We start from the raw sequence: 12,612 nt of genomic DNA, 5'->3' as shown, positions 1-12,612 counted from the left end.
CAACAATAAAAAATGTTGCAGGAGGTAGCGATACCAATGAAGCCACGCGCCGTAGCCTATGCAGTGCTGGTCTTTATCAAGTGGGTGCAACTGAAGCCACCACAAGTGTTCCAGTTACAAATCCAATTTTTCTGGCTGTATGATATACCATGGATTTTACCACTTTTAGACCATGTTATATTTTCTATTTAGAGTCTATTATATGTGTTTGAAGTTTGTTTTAGAATCTTTTCAGGTCCAACTACGTTTTGGGATACTTTGAAGATTCTAGAGCTTTTTGAGGTGTAGAGCTGAGCAAACGTGTCAGAAGTTTAGCTTTGTATGGAGACCTTTCCAAGATGTGATTGAGCTCATATTTTTTGACCCAAGACAGAGCTTTAAGTTAGATTTCCAATGCCACCAGTTTGAAATTCATCTGACGGTTAGATATAAAATTATGATCTTTTTACCGAGGAGTGGTTCGTCCGACTCGTAAGAGGAAGCTGTCGAAGATATCAACTAGTTTCGAGTGACATGACACCACCACTTGTGTGTTGATCGACACTCCTCCAAATTCAGTCCCGACGAATTTTAATTAAGATCCAAATTGCAGTTTTGTCCCTTATTTACAAAAGACCCCTGACGTGTTTATGACCTACATTATGTTTTGTTAAGCCATTGTTGATGGCTATGCTTATTATTATTACAGAGGAGAGAGATTAGGATTGGAGAGAAAAAGATCTGAACACTTTCAGAGAAGATCTTAAACTCCATTCATTTTTTACTCTATTTGTCTATGCAATTTATTCAGATTTCAATTATGTTCTTCATGATTATGTCTGAGTAATTGCATTGTTAGACTTAGGGTTCATCAAGGGTTTCTTTATGGATTGTTAAACTGTAGTACTGTTAGGTAAATCAATAGATTCTTCATCTAGTTGATCTTAATGTTATGTTTAGGATTGATCATCTTAAACTTAGAACCTAGGTTAATTGGCACAAGTGAGAGGTTGGACTATTCCTGAATTGAAACTTAGATGAAATAAACAACTAGGTATATCAGAGTAAACCCAGGAGGTTAGAGAACATATCAAACTCGTGCTCTAAATCTTGTTTAAAAGTGGTATCGATCGGTACTCCAAAGGTATCGATCGGTACTCCAAAGGTATCGATCGACACACTCCTCAGATTAAAATACGAGAGTAAAAGTCTTTGGTTTAAACATTAGATAATCTTGCAGTGAGATCTTATTGATTATAACTTGAGTTTGAGTTCATAGCTGTTTTTAATAATTCCCTGATAGTTGAAATAGTTTACATTCCTAAAGAATCTAAGAGTTTCCAAAAGTTTAGCCTTTTCACCATCGTGATAACTTACAATACAATTGCTATTTCTTATTTCTTGCATTTCAATATTACCATCTAGATTTAATTCAAAAACTAATAAATCTATTGAGTAATCATAGAGTTTCTGTGGATTCGATCATTAAATATTACAATTGAACTTCTTGTTTGAAAGAGTAGTTTAAGGTTAATTTGAACATATCAATGTACCTGATGCAGTCACTGCATGATTGCTGGCAGAAAAGTTTGATGGCAAAGACTTCAAAACGTGGCAGAATAAATTGTTATTCTTACTCACAACAATGAGGTTGGACAAATTCATCAAGAAAGGCAAGCCCTTGTGCCTCACGAGATTTATGATGTACACACTCTTGGTATTGTGGAGATATGGGCGCAATCTGACTTCCTATGCAACAGATGGATTTTGGGTCTTTCAATTGATCCATTGTACTGAGTCTACAGTGATATTCCCATGGCAAAAGATCTACAAAGATCCTTGGACAAGAATTATAGAGGTGAGGATGAAGGATGCAAAAAGTTTCCAGTTGTGAAGTTTCTTAACTTCAAAATGGTGGGTTCAAAACCCATCATGGATCAAGTTGAAGCTTTGGAACTTTTGTGCCATTAATTTTTGTTGAAAGAATATCCATCTGTGAGATATTCGTGACTCTTTGCTTCATCGAGAAGCTCCCTCTAACATGGCTGACTTTCAAGAACTACCTGAAACACAAGAAAAAACCAATAAGTTTTGAAGAAGTCATCATGAGGCTTCAGATGGAATAAAGGAACCAAAATGCAGACAAGCTCATCATTAAATAGCATAATATCAGCATGACCGAGTTGAAAGGCAAAGGAAAAAAAATATGAACTCTCCTGTTAACCTTTCCAAAACGGTTGCACCCTTAAGAGCTTATGGAACAAACTTCAAGAAGACAGCCGTTGAAGCAACTGTGGAAAAGTTCAAAGAGAAGTGTCACTATTGCACGAAAATGGACACAAGTCTGATGTATGCCGCAACAAGCTCAAAAATTATAAGGCTCTAGTCAACCTCACTGAGGAAGACCTTTGCGCAGTGGTAACTGATGTCAATATGGTTGAAAGCAACCCTAAGGAATGGTGGTACAACACATGAGATGCCACCCACATTTGCACCGATAGGTCGATGTTTATCACTTATCAAAGGAGAAAAATTGAAGAGAAGTTGTTCATGGGGAACACTAAAGTCTCCAAGATTGAAGGCCACAGTAAGGAGATTTTGAAGATGTCATATAGACTTGAAGTCACTGTAGAGAACGTGAAGCACGTGCCTAACATGAGGAAGAACTTTGTTTCGGGAACCTTTTTCAGTAAGAATGGATTTGCCATGACTCTTGAAGCTGACAAACTCGTGATTCGAAAGAATGGGGCTTACTTGGGTAAAGGGTATGTTAAGGATTGACTCGTCAAAATGAATATAATGACAGTCCATCCGAAAGTTATAACTCCATAAATTTCAAGGAATAAGAAGAAACTAGTTACATATTTGGTTGAGTTAATATATAGCATGAACGATTACGCCATGTTAACTATAAATCAATAAAAAAAATTAATGAATCCAAATCTAATCCCAAAATAAATAAAAAATAAGTAGAAAAATGCGAAATATGTGTACATGCTGAACTCATAAAAACGTCATTACCTCATGTCGAAAGAGCTAATGAACCTTTAAGTTTAATTCTTGAATCTTATGCTTGTATAATTTAAAGTGCGTTAGGAAGATCATGATCCTTATGCTTGTATAATTTGGTCTATTTGAAAACGCGACATATATAATAAGCTTTTCAAAAGGATTAATATAGATCGCCCAGAAATTATCCGACACGTAGAGGGAAAATGTCATGCTTGACATGAAGCAAATTTTGGAGAACTTCATACGTGTGTTAAGTGAGACTGTTATGCTTATGAAACATTTTTCTTGTCGATGGATCTTGGCAACATGATTCATTATTTAGTAGATATGGTTGGTTAGACTTGGCTAGAGAAACTCAATTTTTTTCTTTTTTCGAAACACGAGAAACTTAATTCTTGGGTGCTAGAAACTAAACATAGAAGCTAAGCTGCACTAATCTATATTATAATAGATCAGTTTTTGCTCACTCCTCAGCGCGCCACGTCATCGTTTTGTGGACCCCACTTTTAAAAAGTGTGAAAAAGTGTCAAACCCATGGCTCAAACCCGGGTTATTGAGATATAAACACCAACATTTATACCACTAAGCTAACTGATACCTTTGTACATTGATGGTCGAACCTAATATATATTTATGAAGGTCGGAAGCTCTTGCCCCTCGGCATCTTCTGAGGGTCTTGAATCTTTGTGACACGTCAGCAACTCCTTTATGTTTGTGGGTCCCACATTTACATAAAGTCTCTCTGATATTTTAGATTTCCTGAGATATGGTTGAGACGAGACGTAGCTCTTCGCTTCCAAGCGTTTCTGTTCTTCTTCTTCATCTCCTGAACTGTGTCTTCATCGTCTCTACGCTCTACCAAGCGATCTAAGGCTAAGATCGATGCCGCTATTGAATCTGTACGTTAGTTATTGTCCGAATCTGAGTTTTTTTTTTGTTTCGAATCTAATTTTTGATTTTTTTTATAGCTTAGGCGAACCGGCGGGGTCTTCCTCGGCGAGCCCGTAATGGAGATCTATCATGAAGCCGATACACAAAACTGATGTGGCTGTGATGGAGATCTATCCTGAAGCCGATACACAAAACTAAATCTAATTGTTTATTGAATCTCAACCGATTTATTTCAGTAGTAAATTTAGGTGTTGATAAGGTTCATGTACGTCTCCTCGCAAAAACCCTCCAAATATGAAACGTTACACCTTCGCTGCAATTACAGATTTATCTCACCAACTGATGTAATCAGTTGTGTTCTGTCTGTGTGATAATTTTGGTTAGGAAAAAAAACAAGGGTTGTAATCAATTCGATTGATTTGAAGATATGGCAACTTTGAACCCTTTTGATCTGTTGGATGACGGCGCTGAGGATCCGAGCCAGATCGCCGTTTCCATCGCTGCAGATAAACCTAAGAAACCTGCACCTGTTTCCGCCGTCTCTGCTAAGTCATCTGCTCCGTCGAGGCAGCTTGCTCAACCTGGTGAGATTCGCTTAACACGATTAACAAGTTATTAAACTTTCGTGTCTATTTGATTCCATTCGTGGTGTCTGATTGTTTTTTTAATGATGTTGATTAGTGAGAGAGGCTAGGAGTGATGCTCCACGTGGCGGTGGACGTGGTGGTGGAGACGGTGGATTTAGCCGTGGTCGTGGTGGTTACAACCTTGATTTTAGAGGCGGTGATCGTAACAGTAAGCCCTCTGAGGAAGCAGGCGTTTCAAAGCCTCTCTATGAGAAACGTAGTGTATGTGGCGGTGCTCGTCGTGGTGGTGATCGACGTGGTGAAGCTGGTGACGGTGAACGTCCTCGAAGGACATTCGAGCGTCATAGTGGAACTGGCAGAGAGTCTCTCCTAACCTCATTCAATTTTTGTTGTTGTTGTTGCATTAATCTTTTAAGGTTAAGCTTTAAGTTTTGGTGAGGGGGTGACATCAAAAGCGAAGAAGCTGGTTGTGGAAATTGGGGAACACCAGGAGAAGAAGTTGTTGTTGTGTAAGCATTTTCTGATGTTTTATCTCATAGTAGTGATTGTGAAATTGGATTAAAAAAGAAGCTCTGGTGTCTATTTTAGGGAGATTGAAGAAGTTGCTGGTGTTGAGACTGAGAAGCCTGCTGGTGATGAGGTTGCTGCTGATGCTAACAAGGAGAACACTGCTGAAGTGGAGGAGCAGAAAGAGTCTGAAGATAAGGTAAGCAGATGAGTTAAGAGAGATGTTAGGTTGCTAGATTAGGACATGGAACTGAACTTACTCTTGTCTCGGCTTTTTTCTTTATTATCCTTCAATGCTTATTGGCTTGTGGTTTGGTAGGAAATGACTTTGGATGAGTATGAGAAAAATACTTGAGGAGAAGAGAAAAGCCCTTCAGTCTCAGAACACCTCTGAAAGGAAAGTTGATACTAAAGTGTTTGAATCAATGCAAAAACTCTCAAACAAGAAGAAGTCTCGATGAAATCTTCATCAAGTTGGTAAGACATATTACCTCTCTGTCTTGTCGACTAGAAACACTCTTAACCGGTTCTGAACCTTGCATTTGATCTATCTCCCAGGGTTCTGATAAGGACAAACGCAAAGATGACAAAGAAGAGAAGGCTAAGAAGGTTTACATTGTTGTCTGAATGAAAGAGTTTGTAAAAGTCAATAAGTTTGCTTATGGATGTGTTCTGTGGTTTACAGGTTGTGAACATCAACAAGTTTTTGAAACCAGGTGAGGGTGAGAACTACTACCGAGGAGGAGGTCGTGGTGGTCGTGGAAGGGGACGTGGTGGTCGTGACGGGGAAGGTGCTTCTGGTGGTGGATTTGATGGTTACCGTAGTGAAGCTGCGCCTGCCATTGGAGATACTGCTCAGTTCCCATCTCTTGGGGGCAAGTAGGATCCATCCTTGGAAACTTGTGCTATCTCCTTCAGTTTTCCTCATCAAGACTGAAGTGTTTCATGCTGAGTGTTTGCCGGTCTGTTGTTGTCAGGTGTAAATTGTTAGTTGTCGTCAGTTTTTAGAGTTTCTGCAAACTTATGCATGATCTGTCTTTTTTTTTAACGTTTGAAACAATACTCTTTTCTATTTTGGTTTACCACTTAGTCTTTATAGTTGTTTGTTGTCTTCTCAATATGCCTTTTTTCACTCAACTCATCGTCTCCCATCTCTCTTGATTTCTTATATACTGATTACGTCAAAATCTCAAGCGATCATAACCAAAATCAGATGAACCACTATAAAAAACGAGCCCCCAAAAGAGATACCAACATCTGGTTGTCTCATTCTGTCCATCTCCACGTTGATGTTATTATCTCATTGTTCTAAAATGATTACCGATGCGGTGATGCTATTTCTGACCGATGCGATTTGACGATATTCGCCCTTGCCAAATTTCAAAGGAGATTAGTGGTCGTCATCTCCGTTTCTGAGATTCACGTAACATCATGGGTATCATCCTCTTACTTTAAGATGAGAAGGTATGAACATCATGACCCTCGCACCAACTCATTAATTCATTACCATATTCTTAGCTTTGAAACAAATCGTTTTTTATCTTAGACATGGCGAATTCATGGGCTTTCTACTTTGATTCTTGATCATGAAAAGTTATTTCAGTATATATACTTAAAAATATGTAACCTTCTGTTTAGAATATGTGACTAATAACGTCTTCACTCATTGTCCACATCATATTGTAATTCATGGCTTCATTTCAACATGATTTTTTTTTGTCTATCACAAATCATTTTCAACAAAGTTCAATAAAAACTATAAAAATAAATAATTTTGTAATTATATAATTTTATAAATTTCTAGAGTTATTAATTTAATAAAAAAAACAGTATACTACAATTCTATATTTTTGAAGTTAATTTTGGATAAAATAAAAAAATTAATTTATTGTTCGTATAAATTGTTAAATTTTTAAATCCGAATATTATATTTTTTTTTACGCTATTTGATTTATATACGAACAACTATCTAAGTAAACACTAACCAATCCCTTAAATTTCAGCTTTTGAACATGGAAGCGCTAATAATGTTAATGTCCATCAAATCATTAAGAAGATAAAATAATAAAATATCAACAAATATGAATTCGCCGGTCATTCTTATATCACCTTAATCAAACTGTGTGATATCCGATGTTCCATTCATCACCATAATAAACAACACGGAAAATCAAAAGTTAAAAAAAATGACAACAACCCATACACAACACTACACAACTCTTCAATGTATCCGGCTCCGCGCTTGCGCGGGGGCTATGCCCTTAGTAAATAGAAAAATTCATATATATTATGAGATGTATGCTTCAGCACTCACTAGTTCCAAGATTATAGAGCATATTTTCAATGGATCATAGATGTCGTAGTTTCTCCATAGAGTTAAATAAACTTGGTAGGCATAGAAAACACTTCAATTCTTTCAACATCTCTTGCATTTCTCAGATAACCAACTCTAATTTTTTTTATAGTATATTACTTTTATAATTGGGCAATTCTTTCAATAAATTTTTTAAGTTTTTGTCATCAAAATAGTCATAAAAAAAACCCATTTATATTTTGAAATTTTAATGTTTATTTTTTTTATTTTTAAAAATGTGAAACTCCACCTTTAAAATATCATTCTTTAACTTTAAACAATAAATATAAATTAGTTAATCATAGGGTATAAATGTATATTTACTTTTTAATAAAATATCATTTTGTTATTTTTTTCTTCTTGAAGGCTATTTCTATGAAAATGAACTAAAAAAAAACTATCATAGGAATTCTTCTTTACTACTGATCTGTTCTAGATCATTTTAAGTTTGAATAATAAACAATTGTTTGATATTTTGTAATTTAAATAGAAATCAATTTATAATTATTAAATCAAATATAAAGTGAATCTGTAAGATTGAGTAACAGTATATTTCAGGAGAGTCACTGAATAAATAAAGACAAATATGGTTTGACAAAATTAAAATCTAATCCAATAAATATAAATAATGAAGGATTTTCCGATTTCCTTTTGAACCTAATAAATTCATCACTCATCAGTCAATTTGCGAACTGTAAATCCCAATGTCTATTTAAGAACCGAACCAACGGTTCAGATTTGTGGCACACACCTCTTTGACATTTCTAGGATTCGATTAAAGTATAGTAACTATAAAAAAAACCATAAACAGGAAACGCGGTGTCTCTCTTTCCTCTTCGCAGTTGTCTTCAGATTCCCCCGAATCTCTCACCAAACTATCTTCGATATCGCACGCGCCGCCGCAGGCTTTGCCGCCGGCAACTGCTTTTACCCTTGTCTTCTCCCCTCTTTTATATCCATAAAACTCTTAAAGAAAAAGACCTAAGAAAACTCACCAAATTATCTTCTCCGCTTCAGTTTCTCTCTGTTGCTCTCTTTTGATCTTGATTGCTCTGAAATAAACGAGAGGGGGAGAGAAGAGCAAAGCCAAAAAAAAAAAAAAAAACACACCCAAAAAAAAGAATAAAAAAGTTCCAAAAACCAAAAAAAAAATTATGGCTCAGGTTCAACCTCAAGGTCAGAATCCAAACGGTTCGGGAACAGCGGGCGGTACGACGTCGCTTTATGTTGGAGATCTGCATGCGAATGTCACGGACGCGCAGCTCTTCGAGGCGTTTAGCCAGATGGGTCAAGTTGTGACCGTTCGTGTCTGTCGGGATTTGGCTACTCGGAGATCTCTCGGTTATGGATATGTCAACTTCGCCACTCCTCAAGATGGTTAGGCTTCTCTTCTCTTCTCTTGATTAGGGTTATTGATTTTGGTATTATTGCAAGATTCAAATTGATACCATATTCTTTGCATTTTAACTTTATTTTGTTTGAAGATAAAAAAGCTATTCTGTATTTCTCACTTGTGTATTACTGTGTTAGGAAGATAGTGTAGATTGAAAAAGGTTTTCTTATTCAGGGTTTTTATCAAGATTAAGACACTACTATTTTGGGGGTATAGTGTGCACTATATCTGTTACCAAGATTGGGTTCAGGAAATTCATATGAATATTTGTTGTCTTTTTTCAGAGTCTGGTCTTTTTCAATTGTCTGTTGTTTATAGAGTGTATTCAGATTGTCTTAAGCAGAAACTGAATAAATAAAGATTGTGCCTCTATCATTGTTGCATATGCTCTAAGTGGATATTTCCTACATTTGATAAGGTTCAAGAAAATCAGTTTGTATAGTTGTTTCTTGTTTAGAAAGTGCCTTTTGCCTTAAAACAGAAATTGCATCAAGTAACAAATGTGCCCTTTTGTAATGTTGGTTTCTGTGGATTGTTTTTGCTATCCAAATTTATCCTTGCTAAAGGTTGCTATGTGTGATTCTGACCTTTGATGGGACTTTATGTTGACCGTTTCTTCTGGCAGCTGCAAGAGCGATTCAAGAAATGAACTACATTCCTCTTAATGGAAAACCTGTCAGGGTTATGTACTCTCATCGTGATCCTAGTGTTCGCCGAAGTGGTGCAGGAAACATATTCATCAAGGTATTCTCTTGCCTCTATTTTTTTCAACATCCCACCAATTGCAATCCTCTTCCAACAAAGATTTTGTCCTTTTTGTTCTGTAATCTTTATAGAATTGGGATACTGAACTCTTCCTTTTTCCCTTGGAACAATGACAATTTTGCTGCTTTCCTTTTGACTTTTCTCTTCTTTTCCTGTGCTAAACTTGGTTATATATGGCAGAATCTTGACAAGTCCATAGACCACAAAGCGTTGCATGATACGTTTTCTGCGTTTGGGAACATTATCTCGTGCAAGGTAGCTGTGGATTCTTCAGGGCAATCGAAAGGCTATGGGTTTGTGCAATATGAAACTGAGGAATCTGCCCAGAAAGCTATGGCTCAATTGAACGGCATGTTACTGAATGATAAGCAAGTGTATGTCGGACCTTTCCTCAGGAGGCAAGAAAGAGACTCTACCGCTAACGTAACAAAATTCACCAATGTGTATGTGAAGAATCTTGCTGAATCAACTACTGATGATGATTTGAAGAACACTTTTGGTGAGTTTGGAAATATTACAAGTGCGGTGGTGATGAAAGATGGAGATGGGAAGTCAAAGGGCTTTGGTTTTGTTAACTTTGACAATGCCGATGATGCTGCTAAGGCTGTGGAAGCTCTGAATGGGAAGACATTTAATGATAAGGAATGGTTTGTTGGTAGGGCCCAAAAGAAGTCTGAAAGGGAAACGGAACTAAAGGTTCGGTATGAGCAGAGTTTAAGGGAAGCTGCAGACAAGTTTCAAAGCTCTAACTTGTATGTTAAGAATTTAGATGACAGTATCTCTGACGAGAAACTGAAGGAGCTTTTTACACCTTATGGCACTGTTACATCTTGCAAGGTCCAATATTCCCCTTCCCTGCTAATCTTAATTTTACTATGCCCTGTTGGTTGCCTATATAAATTCCCCTTCTCGAAAACAATAACAGGTGATGCGGGATCCGAATGGCATAAGCAGGGGCTCTGGTTTTGTAGCATTCTCAACTCCTGAAGAAGCAAGCAAAGCTGTAAGCCAATTGTAATATAGTGCGGAGCCCATACATGAGCAAAGATATCTCTTCAGCTCTTACTAACAGTGGGTATTATCTGTACAGATGTCAGAGATGAGTGGTAAAATGATTGAAAACAAACCTCTCTATGTTGCTGTTGCTCAGAGAAAAGAGGACAGAAGGGCGATACTCCAGGTTTGTCCTCTTAAATATGCCTTGGGCAGGCTCTTTCGTTTGTTTATTTCACGATCTTAAGCAATTTGACCTGTCAATGTTGAGTGGAAATGACATGTCTGTTTACAGTTCCCATCACTAACAAAGCGATGCATCTAGATGTTCGATGTCCGAGTCACCTGACTCATGATTCTTACTTAAAAAGAGATTGGATTTAGTTATCATATTTTTCTTCATACGCTATAAATAACATTGCATGTGTGATTAACTTTACGATAGTTTTTTTTTCCCCCTGTTATATGTCTGCGCTTTTAACTGTATAATAGACAAAGAAATGCACATATATGTCTGCGCTTTTAACTGTTATGCATCCTATGATCTAAGATTTAGATTATGCCTTTTGGAATTTTATATATTCCTGTTAACTGTTACTTGTGCCATGATGCCAACAGGCTCAGTTTTCCCAAATGAGACCGGGGCAATGCCACCATCTGTTGGGCCTCGTATGCAGATTTATTCCCCTGGTGGTCCAGGTATTGGACAACAAGTGTTTTATGGTCAGGCACCTCCTCCTATGATTCCTCCGCAGGTATTTCTTTTTCCTAATACACCTAAGCACTACTTCCTGTTAACTGTTGGGTTATTTGTAACATGTGATTTTGTACATGATAGTCCGGGTTTGGCTACCAGCAACAGATGGTTCCTGGAATGAGACCCGGTGGTGGACCGATGCACAATTTCTTCATGCCAATGGTTCAGCATGGCCAGCAGCGTCCTGGAGGTAGACGCCCTGGTGGGATCCAGCATTCTCATCATCATCAGCAGCAGCAAGTTCCCATAATGCAGCAGCAGCAGCAGCAGCACCCGAGGGGTCGCATGTTCCGCTATTCGCAAGGCCGTGGAAGTGGTGGTCCCCCTGATGTTCCTGGAATGCTTCCATATGAGATGCCTAGTAATATGCCGCTACGTGACCCTGTGCTTTCTCAACATGTTCCTATCGGAGCTTTGGCTACATCTCTTGCTAATGCGTCTCCAGAACACCAGAGGACGGTGAGATAGCTATTTTTGTTTGTTTTCGCTTTTATCTTATGTTCGGGTTTGGTTGTTAGATGTTGATTAAGATGTTGTGATGTGTGTAGATGCTGGGCGAGAATCTGTATCCGCTTGTGGAACAGCTTGAGGCAGAGTCTGCAGCTAAAGTGACTGGGATGCTTTTGGAGATGGATCAAACCGAAGTGCTCCATCTCTTGGAGTCACCTGAAGCTCTCAAGGCTAAAGTAGCCGAGGCTATGGACGTTCTCAGAAGTGTTGCTGCGGGTGGTGCAGCCGAGCAGCTTGCCTCTTTGAACCTCAACGACAACCTTGTCTCTTAAGTCTTCTTGTCTTCTTGTTGGATTTGGGAAAATACAGTTTTCGTAGTGTGGTTTTTGTCTTTTCTTTACACATTTGGAGACTTCTTTTTCTGTAGGATTCTTTGACATGGTTTGTTTTCTCCCTTCCACCCTTCAAACTTGATATGTTTTGTTTTTGTTTAAAAACTTGATTGGATGTCGTTTGTTTTTCTTGAAAACAAATTTTAAAGCCATCGTGTCCAAGAGAATTAAGTTGACTAATCATGGTTGTCGTTTTGGTTTTAATATTTTTTAAGAAAATCTAATTTACAATATCAATAGATTTTAATATTTTTATAAGTAATGTTTTAACTTTTTTATTTTAGTGTATTTATTAAACTATATGATTATATTATTTTGTATTTATGTCAAATAGAAAAATTACCTAAAATTTACTTAATTTTGGTTTTAATTATTTCAACATATTTTAATATGAAATTTTAATAAAATATCTATAATACGTTTGATTAAATTTGTGATATTTACTTATTTGATATTAATTTATTGATTATAACATTTCTGTTTATATACAACTATTTGACTGTCAATTTAACCAACTTGCATATATAATTATA

At 37.1% G+C, this 12,612-nt stretch overlaps 1 protein-coding gene and 1 pseudogene across 1 annotated transcript; both read left to right on the top strand.

The window, feature by feature from the left end:
* The first annotated feature begins 572 nt into the window (after nucleotides 1–572).
* On the top strand, nucleotides 573–6,169 carry LOC106449362 (annotated as a pseudogene).
* A 1,615-nt stretch (nucleotides 6,170–7,784) lies between these two features.
* On the top strand, nucleotides 7,785–12,231 carry LOC106445642 (polyadenylate-binding protein 2). Its single transcript, XM_013887231.3, is given in 9 exon segments — nucleotides 7,785–8,706; nucleotides 9,348–9,466; nucleotides 9,668–10,324; nucleotides 10,413–10,490; nucleotides 10,578–10,667; nucleotides 11,099–11,120; nucleotides 11,123–11,235; nucleotides 11,319–11,696; nucleotides 11,786–12,231. Coding segments are annotated over 9 exon segments (1,914 nt in total). The 5' UTR covers nucleotides 7,785–8,483; the 3' UTR covers nucleotides 12,020–12,231.
* Nucleotides 12,232–12,612: the final 381 nt, after the last annotated feature.

Source organism: Brassica napus, chromosome C7 (assembly GCF_020379485.1).
Source record: "Brassica napus cultivar Da-Ae chromosome C7, Da-Ae, whole genome shotgun sequence".
Taxonomy (NCBI): Eukaryota; Viridiplantae; Streptophyta; class Magnoliopsida; order Brassicales; family Brassicaceae; genus Brassica; species Brassica napus.
Note: the sequence above shows the minus strand (reverse complement) of the source record. Positions and strands in the feature narration are given on the sequence as shown.